The 19973-nt window shown below is 46.5% G+C and overlaps 1 protein-coding gene across 1 annotated transcript in view; it reads right to left on the reverse strand.

Annotated features, from left to right (window-relative positions):
• Positions 1-19442, reverse strand: part of GPC1 (glypican 1) — a 231916-nt gene extending 212474 nt beyond the window's left edge. The window contains exon 1 of the mRNA XM_069792007.1: positions 18676-19442. Coding sequence (XP_069648108.1) covers positions 18676-18832 — 157 coding nt within the window. The 5' untranslated portion in view covers positions 18833-19442. The remainder of the gene's footprint in view (positions 1-18675) is intronic.
• Between the last annotated feature and the right edge of the window lie 531 nt (positions 19443-19973).

Genomic DNA, 19973 nt, shown 5'->3' on the forward strand with positions numbered 1-19973 from the left:
GGCAGGTACACACACACAACCCACCGCTGCAGCACAGCCGCCTCTAGACTGAAGGGCGGCAGCCGGCAGTTTTCCCTTATTGTTTGCTTCCCTCTGGATCTGCAATGCATAGAGCGATAGCAGTTTCTAGAGCTTTTTCGCATCCGTGCTGAGCCATCCCAGAGCAGATGGAGTTCGGTGCTTATACCTGGAGCAGTGCTTAGCAATCCCAGAAATGCTTTCTGATGCATACTTCCCCTAAATTGTCTTTGCCACTTCCTAAACTAGAACTCAGCTTCGTGGATACGTAGCTCCTCAGTCACTAGGCTCGAAGGGAGCCCATCATCCAATTCAGGCAAGCACTATTCAGTGTGTAAGCAAAAAGAGGTTTTGGCAGCACCCACTCCTGTTACCAGCCAGGATCTCCCAGGTCCTCAAGTCACTCCAAGCAGCTCAATTACCTATGGAAAGCTGCACTACAACAACGATCCGATATCGTTCCCTTCCCCTGGGCATCCCCCAGGGAAAAGAAGGTGCAACCACTTCCCAAAACCTTGAATCGTCTTTTGAATACAACTCCTCCTTCGTATTAGGGCTTATTAATAAAAGTCCTTTTATGGATTCATCTGGCCAGATGATCCGAGTGAAGAGCAGCCATGCAAGCTCAAGCACTTCGCCAGTTTAAAACAGACAAAAGAAAGTGCTTCTTTACATAGTGGCAGGTGAATTTACGGAGCTTGCTGCCATGGGAGTTTGTGGAGGCAGAACATATCTAGCAGGTTTGAAAAGAGATTAGACAGATTCATGGACAAAAGCTCTGTAAAGGACTGGGCAGGGATGTACCCTCTGATATCCCCTCTTCAGAAACTGTGGGTGTTTGGGAGTACAAAGTGAGAAGCTTCAGAAAGATGCCACAGCCACACTCCATTCCTAAATATCATCTTCTGCTAGCGCTACCAGACACAGCTTGCAGGACTAGACAGACCATGGGGTGACCTAGTCAGACATTTCTTATGTTCTTACAAGGCAACTGCAGGGCACCAAAGCCCCTGACACACCACTCCTGGCTGTGAGAGCAAGAACCACCTGCACCGTGAAGGCCAACCAGACACTGCATATGGTTAATATGAAACCCTCAGAAGCCCTAGAGCCCTGCGTCTGCACCTCAGGCAAAATATGTAGTCCAAAGCACTGGGTGTAGGACACTGCACAGAAAACCTAAGTTAGCATCATCTTTGCCTTGCTTGAGTTCTTTGTGCACACATTAAAATCTAAAGCCCTGTCTCAGCTTGGTGAGTACACCCCAGCAGTGAGTCTAGGGAATATGGATGTACAGAAGATGGCTGTGTGAGCACATTCATACACAATGAGGGGAGGAAAACGAATCACCCAATAGAAGTCAATTTTTATGCCAACTTGATGGGTTGCATGTGTGATTACTGCAGAAATCAATGTGGGTAATTACAGCCATCTGCACCCATTACTACCATTTGTATGCGTATTCATAGTAACTGCATGTTAGTTAGGCATGCCACTGCACAAACATATTAAGCAGCTAATTAATTAAAAGAACAGACCTTCTCCACTTAGGAGGAGCCCATCCCCCACTACTCACAAGAACACATTTTCTCCATCTGTTAGATTATTTGCCCCCTCCCCAAGGTCACCAGGGAAGATGCAACTGGCCTACAGTCTCAAGAAGGCTCTGCTGGGGTGGTGAGCTTTCTGTTTAAGTGACTTCCTTTGCACAGCAAGGCTTCAGACCGTGACTGCTTCCAAAAACATGACCATGGCACTTCCATGGAACAGCACGGTGCTTTTGGATTACCTCAGGTGACCTTTGGATTAGACACCAACCATCTTTCCACCACTCCCAGCGCTCATTCACCAAGCACAGAAGAGGCTAATTGCATGCCCCTTAACAGGGCAGCGTGCTGGCAGCCCAAGTGCACATCCCATACAATGCCTCTTGCTGTGCTGGTTCCTCTTCTGGCTCCTGTTTCTACAGCAAACGCCAATGCAACAGTAGATTATAAATACACAGAGGACAGCTGTGCCCCAGTGCTTCACTGACATATGGTTTGGTCTTCAGTCAGAAGCTACGGATTTAAATTTAGTGATGGAGCGGGAGGTTAGGTTTCAAAATTCCGAGATAAATCCCCCCCAGAGGAGGCAATGAGACCAAATTTCATCCCTCTGGTACAGCCTTAAAGCTGATGGGAGCATGGAGTCAGTGCTGTTGAGCAATCTGCACTGCTTGTGCAGCCCTGAAATGCTGTGCCCAGCTTTTCAGCTGTTCGAAGACTCCTGTAGCTACAGCCCTTTGTACCAGCTGCTGCTCCACCAGCACCAAGGGAGCGTTTAGGACTCTCACTGGATGTCCAAACTTTGGGTAGAAAAAATTCCTCCAGGTATTGGCTTACAATAATTCCTTATATTACAGCAAAGGCTAGCGATACTCTGCCTTAGGTTGAATGAGCACTTTCATTAGCTCCCCATCCCTTTCAAAACAAGTGTTAGTGTGAAGGGGTAGTAAGCTACAGGTCTAACAGCTTTGGCCATTTTTCACTTGTAATAAAAAAAGGAACAAATACTTTTCAAATCATTGTGAAATATTTGTGAAATAAACCAAACCCCTCCTTCCTGCACACATGAAATGCAGTGCTGAAGAAGCCACTACAATCCAATGAAGTGCAAAATGCTTTCATCATTTGGCACCGTAAATGCTTACTCTAGTTATGGAGTAGCTCAAGACAACTCTACAGTAGATTTTACTTTGGTTCTCCAGAGCTAGAGACAATTTTCATCTTTCTGCATTTAAAAAAAAAAAAAAAATTTATGAAATAATTTCTATTGCTCCAGATGCTGGCAGACAGGCTGCAGCTGACGGTGCTTTGTCAAATGGGACCCGTGAAAATACTGTACTTGGATCACCACAGTTGTTGACCAGGCAGTCTGATCACTTTATACTTGCTAGGAAGTCTCCCGACATCTCCTGCCCAAGCTCCAAATTTCTACAGCTCCAAAGATGTCCTAAGCTTTGTACAGCAGAAAAAGGCAGAATACCATTGTGTAGCTCCCGCCTGCAGCAACTCTGAACTGCTGCAAAGGATTCAGGGCAGGACCGAGGGCTGAAGCAAGCGACCACAACACATGGGCACTTTGATCATTTCTAGATGATTCTGCTGCAGGACCACATCAGCATCGCTGTATGCGTGCATGTTTTACACACAGACACACTTCCCTTACACTCTTCTCCAAGCACAGACTATTTACTGTTGTGCAAAGCACAAAATTAACCTGACTGGATCCATGATTTGGTCCAGTACCTTCTGAACTAAGGAAAAATGCCTTCAATGAAACTGCATTCAAATGCAGTCTGACCAATGCTGTCTTCCCCCACTCCTCTGTCTCCCTCCCCTGTGCCCATGGGAGGCACAGACTCGAGGCAAGCCTTTCGGAGAGCCTGCAGCCTTTGGTGCTCCCTGCCTGCCCATCCCAGCCAGAAGGAACTGCTCCACAGGCAGAGTCCTCCTCTGGCCATTACCCCCTTCTTGTACCGCTTGACCACCTTGGCCTTGCTGAATCCAAAAAAGTCACCTAAACAAAACCTGCCGTTCTCAGTCCCTCAATCATATCAGAAGCAGCAAACATGCTGAGTTAAGTGCAAGGTAAGCAGTATTTTTATTTGGTTAATTAGAATTACTCATCAAATGAAAACAAAGAAGTGATTTACTGCAGAACTGGTACAGATAGTTGTTGCATAAGTCCATTCCTGCATATTTGGCTACTTTAGGAAAAATTTTTAATTAACAGTTTCTCCTTGGCTAAAGCAAACCATAGAAAATAAGGAAAGAGAAGTTTCACACAAGGACACTGCCGAATCCCTCAACTGCTAGCTATTTTTCTTCTTCAGGGAGGATTTTAAATTAAAAGCAGATTGCCTTCATTAGCATTACCAGAAGCCATGTAACTGCCAAAGCTGACAGAAACCCAACTGTGATTTGCAAATTTGGCAAGTGTCATTTTCTCTTTCTACAAATGTGGGTAATGTCATTCATATTAAGAGGGCTTTTTTTGAGGGACACTGTGCAAAGAACAACTCCTTCCCCAGGACTGGAAAAATATCTCCAGAGCAGCAGCTTAGTATTCTGGGGCACCCAGGATCTCTCTCCTTGTTTATTTTGCAAAAAAAGTGCATTTCATTAAATTTGTGCTGAGAATGGTCAGACAGTAGAGTGCTATGAACTGTCTTCTCCTGATGACTGAGCAGAATACTGTAGCAAGCCCATAACAAACATTTCAACACTGATCTTTGACATATAGCCATACTCAACCTTTCCGTGACATGTTGCCAAACCATCAGAAACCATTCAGCATGGTTTCCTCACCGAAATCCCTATTCTCTTCACTTCATTCTAGCTGAAAAAGCTGATGATACCCTGACGGGAAAGTTACATTTCTACCAAGGGCAACTGTGTTTGCTCTAGAGTCTCAGCCTTGGTGATAAGGGGAAAATCTTGGTAGTATTTTTACTCTTTCAAATTCCCACGTGAATAGCTGCAGAACTGAGGGAGACCTGCATGAAGCCAGCCCACCAGGGTGTAAGAGTGGGCAGCAACGGATGAACAATCTGATGTTCATTTTTAGAGTGACTCCACACGCCCTGCTCTCCTCCCTGGTACATTAGTCTCCTCTAACTTCTGGTGTCTAGCTTTCCTCAGTCTTAGGAAGAAAGCTGAACACACATAACCAAGGTGTTTAAAAATATATTGGTGTATGTTAGTTTGTGTTATATGCCACACAGTGTATGTTGGCTTCAGGGGCCAAACCAACTTGCTGACGTGAACGCGAAGCGATGGGGGTGACCCTGACCTGTGCATACTCTCTGGGGTCGGTAACAGCCTCCTCAGCACCACCACTGCCCCAGAAGCTGCCACTGACACATGGTGGGATGGCCAATGCCTGCTATGTGTGGTTCACTGAGTCTTCTATGATGAAGAGACAACAAAAATCACAGGATGAAGAAACAAGAGAAATGGGTAATCTCCAGACACAACCCACATGCTCAGCAGCATGGCACTAGAGACCACAGCACCCCTAAGTGAATGAAGTTTTTATTCCCCGGCTGTAGCTGAAATGGGAAGGTCTGAACACACTATTAAACTTTGCAGGAAGTAGTTTAACACAGTAAGTATTACCACAGTCACAAATGTAAAATCTGTCTGCAATAATTAGGATTGCACTACATATGATTTTTAGACACTGTCTTATAATCAAGACAAAAATAGCTGTCTACATAGCAGTCACCAGTTTCTTAACTGTCTAAAAATAAAGCAACAAAAGTAACGCAAAGCCAGGCGCGGAACCAGCCGAAATAATGTTAACCTATATTAAAGTCTGCAAAGGTAACAGCGATACGCCTACTGGTAACCTTCAATCTAACCTGGAGTTAAACGTTCAGTGGCTCTGCAATTTTGGTTTGCATCTTCAAAAGAACTGGAGAATCCAGTTCTGTCTCTCTAGTCCAACTCTCTTCCACTGCACAGTGAACAGAGCTCATTATCCATCAAACTAAACAGTGACTTAACAATAATTAAACTGAAAGAGATACAGATTAAAGGAATTTATTATTCCCTGATCTGCAAAGCAAATTGTTTAGATACCTGCAATCAATGAGTAATGATGGAACAAAATAAAAACCCAACAAACCAAAAGAGCCAACGACAGACTCATAAAAACCTGTTCACTAAGGCCCATGTATCTTTGTTAGGTTGAACAGCACAGCATTTTAATCAACACCCCCCCCCCGCCCGTCTTTATACATCATGAGAACAGAGGCAGAATGTGGCCCTAAATTATGCTGCTACTGTTTATTATTCATGTATCACAGGACTGATGAAGATTTATGGTCCCATTGTGCTAAGTACTGTATAGTGAAATATAGAGGAATAGTCAGACTTAGTACTCCAAGACTTTATAATTTAAAGACAAATTACAAAACCAAGATTTATAATTTAAAGACAGTAATGCACAGATGGGGATTGGAGATACAGACAGATTAAGCAACTTGCCCAAGGTTGTGCCAGACGCATGTGCCAGAGCAGAAAACTGAACTTTGATCTCTGGAGTACCAGCACAGGTTTTTACTCATGTAGGAGAACATTGCTTCTCCTCTTTATTTCACTAGATGTCATATTTCATAAACTAATAAATAAGTTAAAAAAAATACAAATGTTACATGGCAGTACTGGAATGATTTCCTTTCTCCCATCCTCCTCTAAAGATCTTCATTAACAAAACAGCTTTACCTACACATACACCCGATTTGTCCGTGTATGGCACAATTGCAGCATTAGCACAGAATCACAGAATAATTTAAGCCAAAAGGTCTTCTGGAACCATCTAGTCCAAGCCCTTGCTCAAAGCAGGGCCAACTAGCGCCGGTGCCCTAGGACCTTGTCCACTCAAACTCTGAATATCAAGGATGGAGATGGAAATCCCACCACCTCTCTGGGCTCCTGTTCCAGTACTCAGTCACTCATGTTGAAAAAGTCTTTCCATGTATGAAAAGAGAATCTTCCCAGTTCTTACTTGTGTCCACCACCTCCCATCCTGTCTCTGTGCACCCAAGCCTACCACTGTTTTCTCTATTCCCACCCATCAAGTAGTTGGAGACAGCAATGGCATCTCCCCTAGCCTTCTTTCTTCTAGACTTTATTTCTCAATGCTGAACAAACCCAGATTTCACAGCTTCCCCTTGTACACCATGTACTCTCTAGCACCCTAACCATCTTGGCGTGTGCTGGACTCGCTCCAGTATAGCCATACCTTTCCTTTACAGGGTAGCCCGAAATTGGACATCATGCTCCACAAACAGTCTCATGATCACTGAACAGAAGGGTATAAGGCACTCCACACTTTTATTTTTTTAATAAAGAATGCAAATAGTTAATTTTCTCTAATCGATTATTGTATTTTTATGCATTTTAACTACACAAACCCCGCATCCCTCATTTACAAAACAACACAGGAACATTGTTTTTGCACACCACTTCTGGAAGTTTGCTGTTGCAGGGGTCTCAGCACATGCAGGTACACCGGGCTTCGAAAGCAACTGCTGTTCCCGTAAAGAATACTGGAAAGGGGCATTTCAGATGCCTTTTTCTCTAGCTGACAAAAAGGATAGCCAGATCAGCCTGAGTGATGTAACATGCTCAAAATAAATCAGTGATAGCAGGATAACACAAGACATCATGTTGGATACGCATACACCAGCAGATATATTTAGGAATTTAAGTCCTAAACCCTGTCACAGAGTGTATTGGTAACAGAGAAAAATATTTAATTTATGACTGTGACAGGAGATTGCTTCAGTGCAACACAAACAGTAGCAGCAATGTTACTTATTAAGACAAAACTCAAGCCCCCAGACAGCTGATCCAGGATAGTGGGAAAAACGATACTGCATTTAAAAACAGTGGCTTTCTTTCCTATTGAAATTTTTTTTTTTAATTTTTATTGAAATTATTTCCTATTTCTTACTATTGAAATGTGCTCTGTGTCAGAAGGTATTTGTTCTCTATTTTAATATAAGCAAAGTCACAGCTTGAGCTTTGCTTATTTATATTTGCTCGCACCTGTGAAGATTTACCAATGAAAATTTAATTTTAATTAGTTCTGCAAAAGTGCTGTCAACATTTGTTTTAGATTTCCCCTGAACATACTATCCTACAGAGCAGCAAAATCAGTCCACTCAGTGACAGGCAGCCATCCTGATACAAAAGGCATCTGCATGGCATGGAGACATTTGGGGCTTTAAGTGATCCCACAACAGAACAGTGCAGTACACGTGGATATGGCAAAACAAACTGTCCTCCATGCTGCTGTCCAGGATGGGACAAACCAGTTGTGCGTCAGAAGCAAGCATGGCTCTGCATGTAACTGCTCACCTTCATCTTGGGAGGTTGCTGCATGTCTGAGCTCAGGCAGGGAAATCTCACCCCCTGGGGACAGCAGCACAAGCAAGCTGCTGTGGGAGCAGCCCCTCCACAGCTGGGACTGAACCAGCAGCACCAGGAAGAAGCAGGCCCAAACCAGGCCACATCCCCTCCCAGCCAAAGCCAAGAATGCATCTCCCAGAGCACGGGCTCAAGAGCTGCTTGTCAAAATTCCCCTTCTAGAGCTACCACCCCATGTAGAGGCGCGCACACACACACACACACACACACATATATACACACAAATATAGAAAACCCGTGAGTTGCTTCCAGTTTCTTGGCAATAAATCATAACCTCTCTTATGGTGTTACTTCATACAACAGCACCAGTCAGCTTTTCAAAAAGACATAGCTGTATGCTCCATCCCTTTCAAACAGAAAATTTTCTGGATGCAAATGACATCTTTACACAAACACTGAAAGTAAAGCAATGGAGCCCCAGCTTTGGACTGAGATGAGTCATTCCTCCATTTATGGATACATCTAAAGCCATACCGATGATTCCTTACGCACTGCGAGAGCAAAGGTGCATGCTACATCAAAGTATAGGTATCGCGTCATACTCAATAGGTGACTTATCCAGTTGCATGACAGGCGAGTGTGCTTGTGAACACAGGGCGCGTGGCCAGACAATGCTCTCATCCATCACAAGCCCAGTATATATCCACCACACGCCTGCTAAAGTTTGTATTTTGGGCACCGAACAGACCTGCCACAAGTCATAGGATCATTTAGGTTGGAAGAGACCTTTAAGATCAAGTTCAACCGTAAACCTAACACTGCTGAGTCCCACACCTACACATCTTTTAAACACCTCCAGAGATGATGACTCCACCACTTCCCTGGGCAGCCTGTTCAAATGCCTGACTACCCTTTCAGTGAAGAAATTTTTCCTAATATCCAATCTAAACCTCCCCTGCCGCAACTTGAGGCCATTTCCTCTCATCCTATCACTTGTTACCTGGGAAAAGAGATCAACACCCACCTCGCCACAACCTCCTTTCAGGTAGCTGTAGAGAGCTATAGTCAACACAGCAAGGAGTGGCTGTAAAACTTCATGGAGAGAGAAGCAAAGAGTAGGCCGCCAGCACACCACATGCCTGAGGTTGGACATCAATTACCTAAACAAGTCCTTTTTCTAGCATGGTTTGGCTCCCTTCTCATACTCTGCAACTAGTCACGTAAAACACTTTCCAGGTAAACCTAATCAAAAGAGCAATTTACTGCACTCTGCTTTGCTCTCCCACAACTAATTCCAACCCTCCACGTCTAACATCATTTTGACCACCTTGCACTAATGTGTCTAATAAGTGGTATCACATATTATCACCCCGTATAAACTCTAGCACGCAGAATAATTTAAGCCACACTTTCTACGTCCAAACTTTTTCTGCCCCCAACGTCAACGCGTAGCGGAGATAATTAAGTCATTGTTTACTATTAACTAATCAAATAATATCAAATACAACTTCCCAAGACACAGCCAGTCCAACACGCACTGTTCTAAATCAGCTTAATGCAAAGCCTAGAAAGAGGACAAACGCACAAGCTCACCTGGGAAGACGTAACATAGTATCTGACGGCTGGCCCCAGGACAGTACCTCCATAGCAGCACTGAGGAACACGGGGTGTTTCCCTACTCTTGCAGTCTGTGCAGGGACTCCACCCCCTGACACGTGACAGAGATTCATGCATATGGTTATATAACAACGTATCACTTTTTGCTTATCTGGGCTTAAATTGATTTAGGATGAAAGGCAAAAGGCAAACTGGAACACTTCTATGACCTCCCCAGGTGCTTCCCAATCTCTCCTCCACAGCAACACCGCAAAGCACAAGCAGTTGGGACATTGCTACATCCTACCACCATCAGACAGGATGGGGCACAGGCCCTGGGGAGCCTGCGGCTGAGTCAGTGGGACTTCTACCCACGGGTTCCCACTATTGTGCAGCCCTTCCTCAAATTCACAGCAGATGAGTCTCTAGCTATGGTTTGGCCTTAGAGAGCCTCTCTAATAAAAATACCAGCCTCCTCAACATGGAAGCCTCTATGAGACCTCCCACAAAAGAAAGGGGAGCGAGGCAGGGGGGGTGGGGGTTTGCAGGGCTTGTTTGGTATTCTGTCACAAAGCCAAACAGATGTTTGTAAAATCTAAACTGGTTATACAACTGTTTTAAGCTCATGCAGCTGTGCACAGCTAGCAACTGCATCAGGGGAGAAGACCACTGCTCTCTTTTAAGGTACTCCTACATCTAGGGACTAGAGTTTAATAAACCAAACTTCCCATGAGTTATTCAAGCTCTCTCATTCCAATTTAGTGTTTATGGTAGAGGAAACTGCTGAAAAGAAAAAAGTGAAGTGGCTCTTCCAGCTTCATGGCGAAAACCTGCATCCAGATGGGGACTAGGACCCAGACCTCCCTCCTGCCAGACCCGCGTGGTAATTACAACACTCAGTTTTGACCATTTGGCTTATCTGGGGAGACAGCAGGAATAGACGAGAGGTGCTAATACAGCAGCCCTGCTTTGCCAGTCATACAAAATTCATTCTACGCTATGCTTGGCCCTCACTTCAGGATCAATTATACAATCAAATCGCTGCAAACTTTACTGCAACAACATGGGCTGAGAGCAGAAGAGACTGAAATAGCCTCTTTTTAGCTGTATTAAAAAATGTAAAATTAATTTCTGACAGTGCTTTTATTGTATTTTTATTTATGAACAAAATTTACAACTAGAAGAATTCCTAAAATATTCACATTTTAGAAATATGCCTGCCTGCTCCAGCTAAAAGGTAAGAGACTTGGGTAAAACTAGTGCAAACACTCCAACTAAATTATACAGTATAGTTTTACAATCCTATAAAATACCAATTTTTTTGCAAGCCAAAGCTATTTGTCATAGAGTTTTTGCATTTTAGTCATATAAGAGATTGACTGTCTGCATAAGTACTACCGTGTTGCTCCCTGAAACCACAGCAAAACTTTTTTGTTGTTTTCTTCTTCTTTTAATACTTCAGAAGAATGCATGGCAATTAAAAAAACTTTTACTCATGTTGCTAGCATAGCAGTTTGTAACAGCTGGGTAATTCTGTACTTTTGATTCATGCCACACTGTATATGAAAAGGTACAAAAAATAAAATTAGTTTTATAATCTCTGTACAGTCAACACAATTGTGACTAGTATATTTTCTACAACTCGGAGTGAGAGCATTGTGAATAACTCACAGCACACTCTGCTTATTCAAACTGTAAGGCAGAAAAAAAAAAAAAGTTTTTTGTATCTGAAGAATTCCAAGTAAAATGGGAATGCACTACTGGGAAGAAGCGACCGACCCAGCTCACAGCTCTGTCACGTATAGACAAGCATTTTAAATGCCTACAGTCTAAAGCTTCACTATTTTTTGCAGAACAATCTGGCAACGGAGGTAACCCGATTCCCTGGGAATCGAATGGTACTTAAAGGCAGGTTTCACCTGTCACGGATATAACATATTCTGAGCAACAAAGTGTCAGGGTATATAGACATCACTGGTGAGGGCAGTCTGTCCTTCACAGGTAAGAGGGGGGAAAAAAGGAAAATTTCTGCTGTCACAGAGTTTTTAATTTTATTTATTTTTTTGTAACTTTGAGGGGAAATGTCCTAATGCAATGACAACCATAGCGACTTTGTGCAAACAAACTACAAAACACAGTGGTATAATCTTCAAGCAACTGCTACGAGGGTTCCTGCAAGCCTTAGGGCCTCCCTTCCCTAGGTCTCTCCCCATCACGATGGGGCAGAGTTATCCTCACAGCTGTCAGGAAGACACTGTCAATCCTCGCTCCACAGACGGGAAAGCAAGAATGTGACTTCTTCCAGGAAGGTTTAAAGATGAAGAGACTCTGTACAGACTTGCTCCAGGCCACCACCCGAGCAGGTGGTGTGTCTGCCCCATCAAGTTGCCCACTGAACCTCTCCCTCCTTCTCATAGCTGTGCCTGCTAGTGAGTATTTGGAGAAGCATTGAAAAAGATGGCCCAACTGTGACCTAACTTATACAGGCAGAAACAAGGAGGGACTTGCTTAGGATTTTCAGAAACACTCAATCTATGCAGAACGTTCAGAAAGGGCAGATGAAAGTCAACATCAAGCACCTTCCTCAGCTTTACTGTCACGCAACCAGAAGTAACAAGTCCAACTCCTTTCTGAATTAACACTCGAATAAGGAGATGCTCTTCCACGGGAAAAGCTGAAAAGGTGACTCTACATGTTTGCTACATGCCTGCTGCAGCGCAGAGGATTCAGGGCGATATGGGAGGACCTTTGCACGTATCAAAGGCAGTTAGAGCCAAGCCCTGCTGTTACAGGCAGCAGCTGCGCAGCACACCGAGTCCGGGGAGCTGGCTGCGCTTCTGGCAGCAGACACCCTGCCGTTGCAGGACAGGATGCCTCACTGAAAACAACTCTCTGTGGAGGCTTTTGTTACTGCTTCTCTGAGCAGGAGCAACACGTGCACATACCATCTTGGAAGCTGCTTGCTGATTTCCTGCTTGTGGGAAAGCAAGCAATCGCATTTGGAGGTAATGTATACCCTGTTAGAGAAGTTAGGCAGAGCTAACTGTATGGCCAGCGCAGCATGCTGTCTTGACACTATCTCCTCTGTAAGGCTACCTGCCTGCTAGATGTACACAAAAGCACCTCATGGGACAAAGAAGGAAACCCAACATATAGAAATATGTTGTGTTCAGCAGGGGCCGGGACAGCAAACAGAAATTAAAGCTGTTTCCCCCAAGGAAGCCTGCGAATTCCCACAGAATTGGGATCTCCATTTCCCTGGTTTTCCCCTGAAATTCCCGGCCAGTATTTCCAGCTAAACACTGAAAGCAGATACAAAAGTTCTCCCCACGCTACTGACCCCTGCCAATCACCCTCCCACCTACCCTGCTCCTCAATTCCACAATCCCACAAAACAAGCAACAGGAACACCCGAGCTGCTGCCAGGAAACCAAAACTGCCGCACCAGCCCCAGCCGCACAGTGCTGAGACTACTGCAGAGAGCAGGGTCAGGATTATTGCTCAGACCAACAGCCCTCTGAGGCTGGTGCCATCCTTTTATCCTGCCTTCACTTTCCATACCATGCCTAATGCAATTTGATGCTGCAATAAAAATAGATGGTACTTAACTCCCCCTCCCTAGTCTGATGGTCAGTGGCGGGTAGGGTGCAGAGCCTGTGCTCAACTGCTACTGATGGGCAGGTGCTCCACAGCCTCTGTTTTCAGTTATCATTGTTGTGACCTGCGAGGAAAATAAAACCTCTGGCTCTAAATACACATTTTTGATAATCAAGTTAGCAGCTCCCTCTCCGCCTTTGGTTAAGTCAAAATACACTTAATTATTGAAATTACTGAGAGGAATATATCTATCCAGTCCCCTCATTGTGAGACAATTGTACTGAAAAAGCAGTAGAACATTAAACCGACTGTTTCACAACCCCTGCCAAAAGCCACACATCTCTATCAAACCCATCCAGCGTATCCAGAGATTGACTGACGTGTGTTCTTAAACAAAGCAGGGCACTTACAGGGCCAGAACAGAAAAAGGAGAGATGAGGTGAGCTCTACAGCTTCACACAGTGGTGGGTGTCTCCAGCTATACATGCACGCAATTTTTTTTTTTTTTAAAAGAAAATACCAGGCTTTTGCTTCACCAACAAAAGAAGCTGTTGAAATAGTTTTGTCAGACACAGCTTGTAAGGATAATTATGTGGTGAGAGCTTAGTCATCCATATCACAGGGACAGAAAGGCAGATTCTCTTAAAAATAATGTCAACACCACAAAACTCTAAAGAATATCTAAGTATAAAGCTTTCCAGATTTCAGACATAGCTTAGGTAAGCACTGGGTCTGCGAAGACACAGACTCCTCCGAGACTCCAAGCCGGCGCTGTAACTAACCGCTAGAGGGAGCCCATTTTTTCCATAAATCTAATTTTCATAATTGTTTTGTATGCACACATTCTGCAGTCACAAATTAACAAAACAATCACAAAGTGTAAAATATGTAAATTTCTATGTATATTTTAAGTTAAACAGAAATGGAGATACACAGTTCAGGCAGGGCCTCCTCTAACATTCGCACCGATATACTTGCCAGATGGAGGAGAAAGCACAATTCCTTGTGTTTTGCCTCATCAGAAATAGCATTCTAAACCAAGCAGGCTACAAAGGCCATTCCAATCTGCCCCTAACAAATTCATTAGCATAAACGGGTTGATATTGCATTCAGGAGTTCAGCATATAGCAGCTAACCTTGAGAAATCCCGTCTGCCTTGAGTAACTACAAACCAAATGTAACAACCACCCCAAAAAGTGCTGGAGCAGCAGAGTGTCCCCTTTCAATTAAGGGGTAAAGATCTTTCCTTGGAAGCGGAGGAGCCCAAGGCGATTTTATTTTTCATACCACAGATGCAGGTTTGCCCATCTTTGCATTTATGCCTTCTGTACTGTAACTGCCAGGAGTTAAAATGCCCTCCAATACTGGGTTTCATTACCCTCTTCATACTCTAGGAGCCTCGTGAAGTCCCATCCTGTAGCCAGACCTGTTCTCTGCTTAGCTAACACTCCTCCAAATGCCTCTAACACATACACCTGACAATGTTTTCATTACAAAACCAAATTAGGCAGCGTAAAAGCACCAAAAGATTAAAAAAAATTGTTCTGACTCCTTTCAGCTGAGGAACCAGGGAAGCATATGTGTGAGATATTATGACTGGATGGGCAGCAATATGGCCTGGCAAAGTCCAGGTGGCTTTTTTCTGCACCCTCCTCTTCTTTCGCTGCGTTACACCCATCACCCATGTCAACAAGCTCAACCCAGCAGCGAGCCAAGTCTAGGAAGGATTAATCTGGGGAACAAACCAACCAAAGCAAAAGCCTAGCCCAAACAGTGAGCAAGGTCCAAGCACATCCACGTTGATTCAAAAATCTCAAGTCTTCTCCAGTACAAGAGAGAACTACCTCTGCTCCAGACACTGGGAAGCAGTCACCCATCCAACATCAGTAATCCTAAGCCACCCCATCAAGTCAGCAGAGAAAGCTGGATATCCTCCCTAAAGCACGGTGTTTTCTGCCACAGGCTCACTGTCTTTCGTCACAAACCACGCTGTGAGCCCAAGAAGGGCAGCCCTCAGTGCAGGCACTAAGCAGCACACCTAGGGCAGGGCACCCCCCCCTTCCTCAGTCACCAGAGTAGGGCACCTGTGATGGGGTGATGGTGGCTGGGTTAGCAAGAACATGAGAAAGTAGGAATTGAGTCTTGCTACCTCCAGAAGACTCGAGAGGAAGCAGAACTGGAAGCTCTCAAACTGCCCATATTTTGTAGCAATCCCAGAAAGGGGGTGCAGGTCATCCAGCTGGTGAGCGGGAACACTCCCCAATACACAGGAAAACTTTGCTCAAGTTAGTACATCTCATAGAAGCAAGTGTCATAACTTTCCCAAACCCGAGGGGTAGGGAGCATTTCCGCCAGTGTTAGAAACTTTCTTCTAGGCAGATCTTCACCCCGAGACTCTGGGTGCACGTCTGTCTGTCAGGATTACTAATATGAGCAGACGCTTCTTTCATGTTTGGGAGTTTTGCCATTGACTTCAAAGTAGTGAGATATAACACCTTGCGTATTCCCTAAACACACTTAATAACAGCACCTGACACATTTAAAGTGCTTAGACATGTTAAAGGCATCGTACAACATCAGCAAAAAAAACAGGAACCCCTGTCTAGGTGGTTCATGGTAAGCCAAGAGTCTATCCCCAAATCAGATGCTTATCTATTAGCCAGCTAATAACTGTGCAACTGCTTCTCTAACTGCTCTGTACAGTCATAAGCAGGGACTACCTTCTGGTGAGCTGTGGAGACTTTATATTACTCATAATCCTCTTAAATCATAACAAAGAATACAGATTAGAAGGTGTAAAGTGTGCAATAACTGTTCTAAAACCAACATAAACACAGCCATCTCAGCCTGAGTCAGAGCCTGCATCATGGGAGCTTACTAAATGCCTTTTGAAGTCAAGTTCTGGGGGTGCAAGCAGCATGTGGTTTGGCTCCTGGTGCCGGGCTGGTGTGACGGCAACGCACACCAAGCAGCGCCTGGAGCCAGTTCAAAGCAGACAGGAGCAAGGTCAGCGTAGCACGGCAGCACTGCTTCAGGGACAAAGCTGTAGAGCTAAGAAACGCATCTTCCCCTTTGCTTCAGGGCAAGCAATGGAAAGAGAAGGAACAGCAAGATCCCCTTGGAGAGGGAGAAAGCGGAGGGCTTTTGCCCCTGGATGCCTCGGAAATAAGACAAAAACATGGTTCTCGGGGTAGCTCTTGAACCTCTCTGACAACATGGAGAAGGCCACCATCAGGAAACCTCAGCACAGGTCCAGCATTTTTTAACTTAGCCAGAAGTTGTCATATGTTGATGTGTATGCATTTACAGGTGTCAATCAGGTGTAACCTGACAAGGCTCCCATACAGATTACAACCCCCATGGTCAGGAAGCTGAACTAATGCTGTTGAAACCAGCCTTAAGCGATGACTGAATATTTTGACAAAATGTGGAATTATAAACTGCACAATCCTGTACTTACTACATGTGGGGATACTGCAGAAAGGTCTCAAAGACCCTTCTTTTTGGAGACAACAAAACCGGCGCCAACTTCTGCACTAACCTGCACAACTGCTAGAAAGCATGCACGATACACAACACTATACTTTATTAGGAACATTTCTGAGGTTAGTATTAACGTACGTCAATGTTTTCACTGTACTGGGCAAGTACTGCAGCAATAGAAAAGGGCATTCCTGAATATGTATCAGTCAGAAGGTACGCATGAAAATTACTAATGAAAATCATTAAGTCCGTTAGCCATTTTAAATACTGGGCTAATAATATCAGCAGCAGGTTTATGTGTGGAACCTTCTTCCCCCGGGCACTTCATCATATTACTTTCCATGTGGTAGTCCTCAAGTTTTTTTATAGCATTTACCTATAGAGCTTCCCTGTTTACAGTAACAGCTAGAGATGCCCTGTTTGATACTGTAATTTTAGCTACTGTTGCTTAAGGCTGCCAGCACACACGCTCGTAGCAAAAAACAGTAGGAAACAAAACTCCTGGTTCATAGAAATCTTTGTGTCCTCTGTCACTTTTTGGACCTCAACAATTTGTAGGCACAAGATGCTTTTACTTGCTGCTCACCTGTGATACGTGACACTTGTAACTGCAGTTCACGCAATCCTGAATGACTGCCCCTGTAGTACTATCCCTGCACACAATGCTGTAGCCATCTCCACGAGTATTTGTAAACATTTAGTCTTCCAAGAACATTCCACTTGAAACATGACTGCTAATGTATTCACACTTGTAGTAATTAGATGCAAACTTATAAAAAGCCACTTTCTTGCTCAACTGAATTCCTATTCTATTAATAGTGATGTTCAAATGATTTTGAAATTCCCCACTGTTTAACTTCAAGGACTGCTCATTTTATTTTGGAAATTTACTCTTGGTTGCAACTTGACAAAGAAAGTATTAATTTGTTCACATTTATAAGACACATATATGTTCAGCCTTTTCCATTCATGGGTCAGATAATGAATTGGTTTCCCTGGAAAACTACACAATGAAATATTCAACATAAGGCATTCTGTAGCTTAGATGTGAACTACAAACTGCAGTTTTACCAGGATGTCCCTGTAGGTTGGCTTTGGCACGTACGCCTGCATGTTTTATGCTTTGTCTGAAGGAGGAAGCTCCCACAAGTGAGGAGAAAGCTCTCGGATATGGGTCACGAGTTGGTGTATCAAAACTTAGAAAAGAATTAAAAAAAAAAAAACAAACAACAAAAACCCAATACCTCAGCACATTTCCCTCAAGCTTTCAGGAAAAAACAGAAAAAGAAAAAAACAAACAGCCCAACATAAACCAGACCTTGAATATTCTTTGGTATTTCAGTGGTCTTCTGCAAAGAGGAGGAAATCAGCCAAGATTTGTCCAAAACCAGAATGAAGGCAAGAGGACACACTCTGATGTAGGTTGCTCAGGTTTCCTCTACGCTTTACAAGCTTGACACTGGGTCATTTTACTCCTGCTTCATTTTTAACAAGTGACAAATGCCATTTATCAGTTTGTTTCGCATCCAAAAGAAGATTAAGAGAAATGAATTCTTCTTTCTGGTAACCTTGTGGCATTTTCCAGCTCCAACACCAAAACCCATTACAGTCTGATCATCCCGATTTCTGAACCGAAACCCTGAAACCGTTCCAATTGCGCTCAAAACAGAAGAAACGAGACAATGAGGAGAAAAAAAAAAAAAAAGAAAGAAAGAAAAAAAAAGACAACCACCACCGAACACTTGGTGCGATCACCCCCTCTCTCCCAGCTTCCTTCGCATCGCCACCGCTGGAGCGAGACCCCTTCCAGCGCGGGCAGCGGCTAGGAGGGGTGCCGCAAGGGGCGAGGGGGTGCTCGGCCCTCGGGGAAACCTCTCGGCTCCGACCTCCCGCCGCCCACGGCCCCAGACAAACTCCAGCGGCGGGTCGGTAGCGCACCCCCCGCCCCGCGGCGGCACCCCCCCTCCCTGATGGCGGCAGCCCCGCGGGCTGCTCCGGCCCAGGGGCTCCGCGCTTTCGGCCGCCTTCCCACCGCCCTGCCCCGCTCCGCCGGACTCACCGGAGATCTCGGCCTGGGGCACGCCACTGAGGCTGAAGCCCTTGGCCCCATACAGCTGCCGGACCTCGGCGCAGCTCCTCGCCTTGCTGCCGCTGTCACCGCGAGCCGGGGCGGAGGCGACACACAGCAGCCAAAATCCCCACGGGAAGAAACGCATCCTTCTCCGCTGGCCCCGCCACCTGCCGTGCGAAGGGCAAAGCCAAGGTCCCGCGGCGGGGAGGCGGCCGGGGTCCCCGGGGCGGCGCGGTGCCGTGCCGGGCGGCGCGGGGTGCGGCCCCCCTCCCCGGGCAGCCTCGGCGGGACGGCGCGCAGCGGGCGAGGGCGGCAGGCGGGGGAACCCCGGGTCTCAGGCGCTGCCGCTGCCCGCGGCGTGCGGGGAAGGCGCCGGAGAGTTCAATCCGGACGCCCGCCGCGGCTCGGCGGAGGGGGCAGAGATCCAAGTTTGGCCGGGCCGCTTCAAAGCCCCGGAGCGTGACCGCGTAGAGGGCTTTTGTTCTTAGCGCGGCTGCATCCCCGGGCAGTCCCGCCGCGATGCTGCCGGCTGCGGCGCCGCCGGGCCGGGCGGAGCGGAGCGGGGCGGGGCGGGCAGCGGGGCTGCTCCCGCGGCGTGGCTCGGCTGGGCTGGGCTGGGCTGGGCTGGGCGGCTCGGTCCGTGCGTGCGCCGGCACCGCTCCACCTGCGCGCCGAGCCGGGCGGCGGGGGAGGCTCCCGAGCGAGGCAGGGCTTCCCCCGCCGGACGTGGCATCACGCCGCCCGGCGCCAATCCCGCGCAGGGCGCAGCCCCCCGCCCCGGGCCCCGGCTCCGCCCCCGCCGCCGGCGCTGCGCAGCGCTGAGCGTCGCCGCCGCCCGCCGGCCCGGGCCGGCCCGGCCCCGAGCCGAACGGAGGGCAGCACGGGCACGGGCACGGGCGCGGGCGCTGCGGGGCAGAGCCGGTCTCCCTGCGGGGTCTCCCTGCGGCCCGGCCCCCGGAGCAGCCCGAGGGCGAGGAGCATCACCGCCCCGCCTCTGCGACGGGAGGTCCCGGTGGCGGCGGCGGCGGCGCGGACAGCCCCTGCCCGGGCAGGTTTCAAGCCGGCCTTGGAGCACGGACGGCTGGGGCGCTCGGGGCGTCGAACGCCGTCCTTCGGGAAGGACGCAGTGAAAACGGGCGTTAAACCCGTCTGTGTCTGCGTCGTGGTGCAGGTGCTGAACCTGAAGACCCTGAGTTTCCCCAAATTTAGTGGGAAAACAACCACACAGAAGACTTGACTTGAAAAAACTCTTGGCCAGACCGGTGAGCAGAAAGCATCTTAATTGA

Source organism: Haliaeetus albicilla, chromosome 9, assembly GCF_947461875.1.
Source record: "Haliaeetus albicilla chromosome 9, bHalAlb1.1, whole genome shotgun sequence".
Classification (NCBI taxonomy): domain Eukaryota; kingdom Metazoa; phylum Chordata; class Aves; order Accipitriformes; family Accipitridae; genus Haliaeetus; species Haliaeetus albicilla.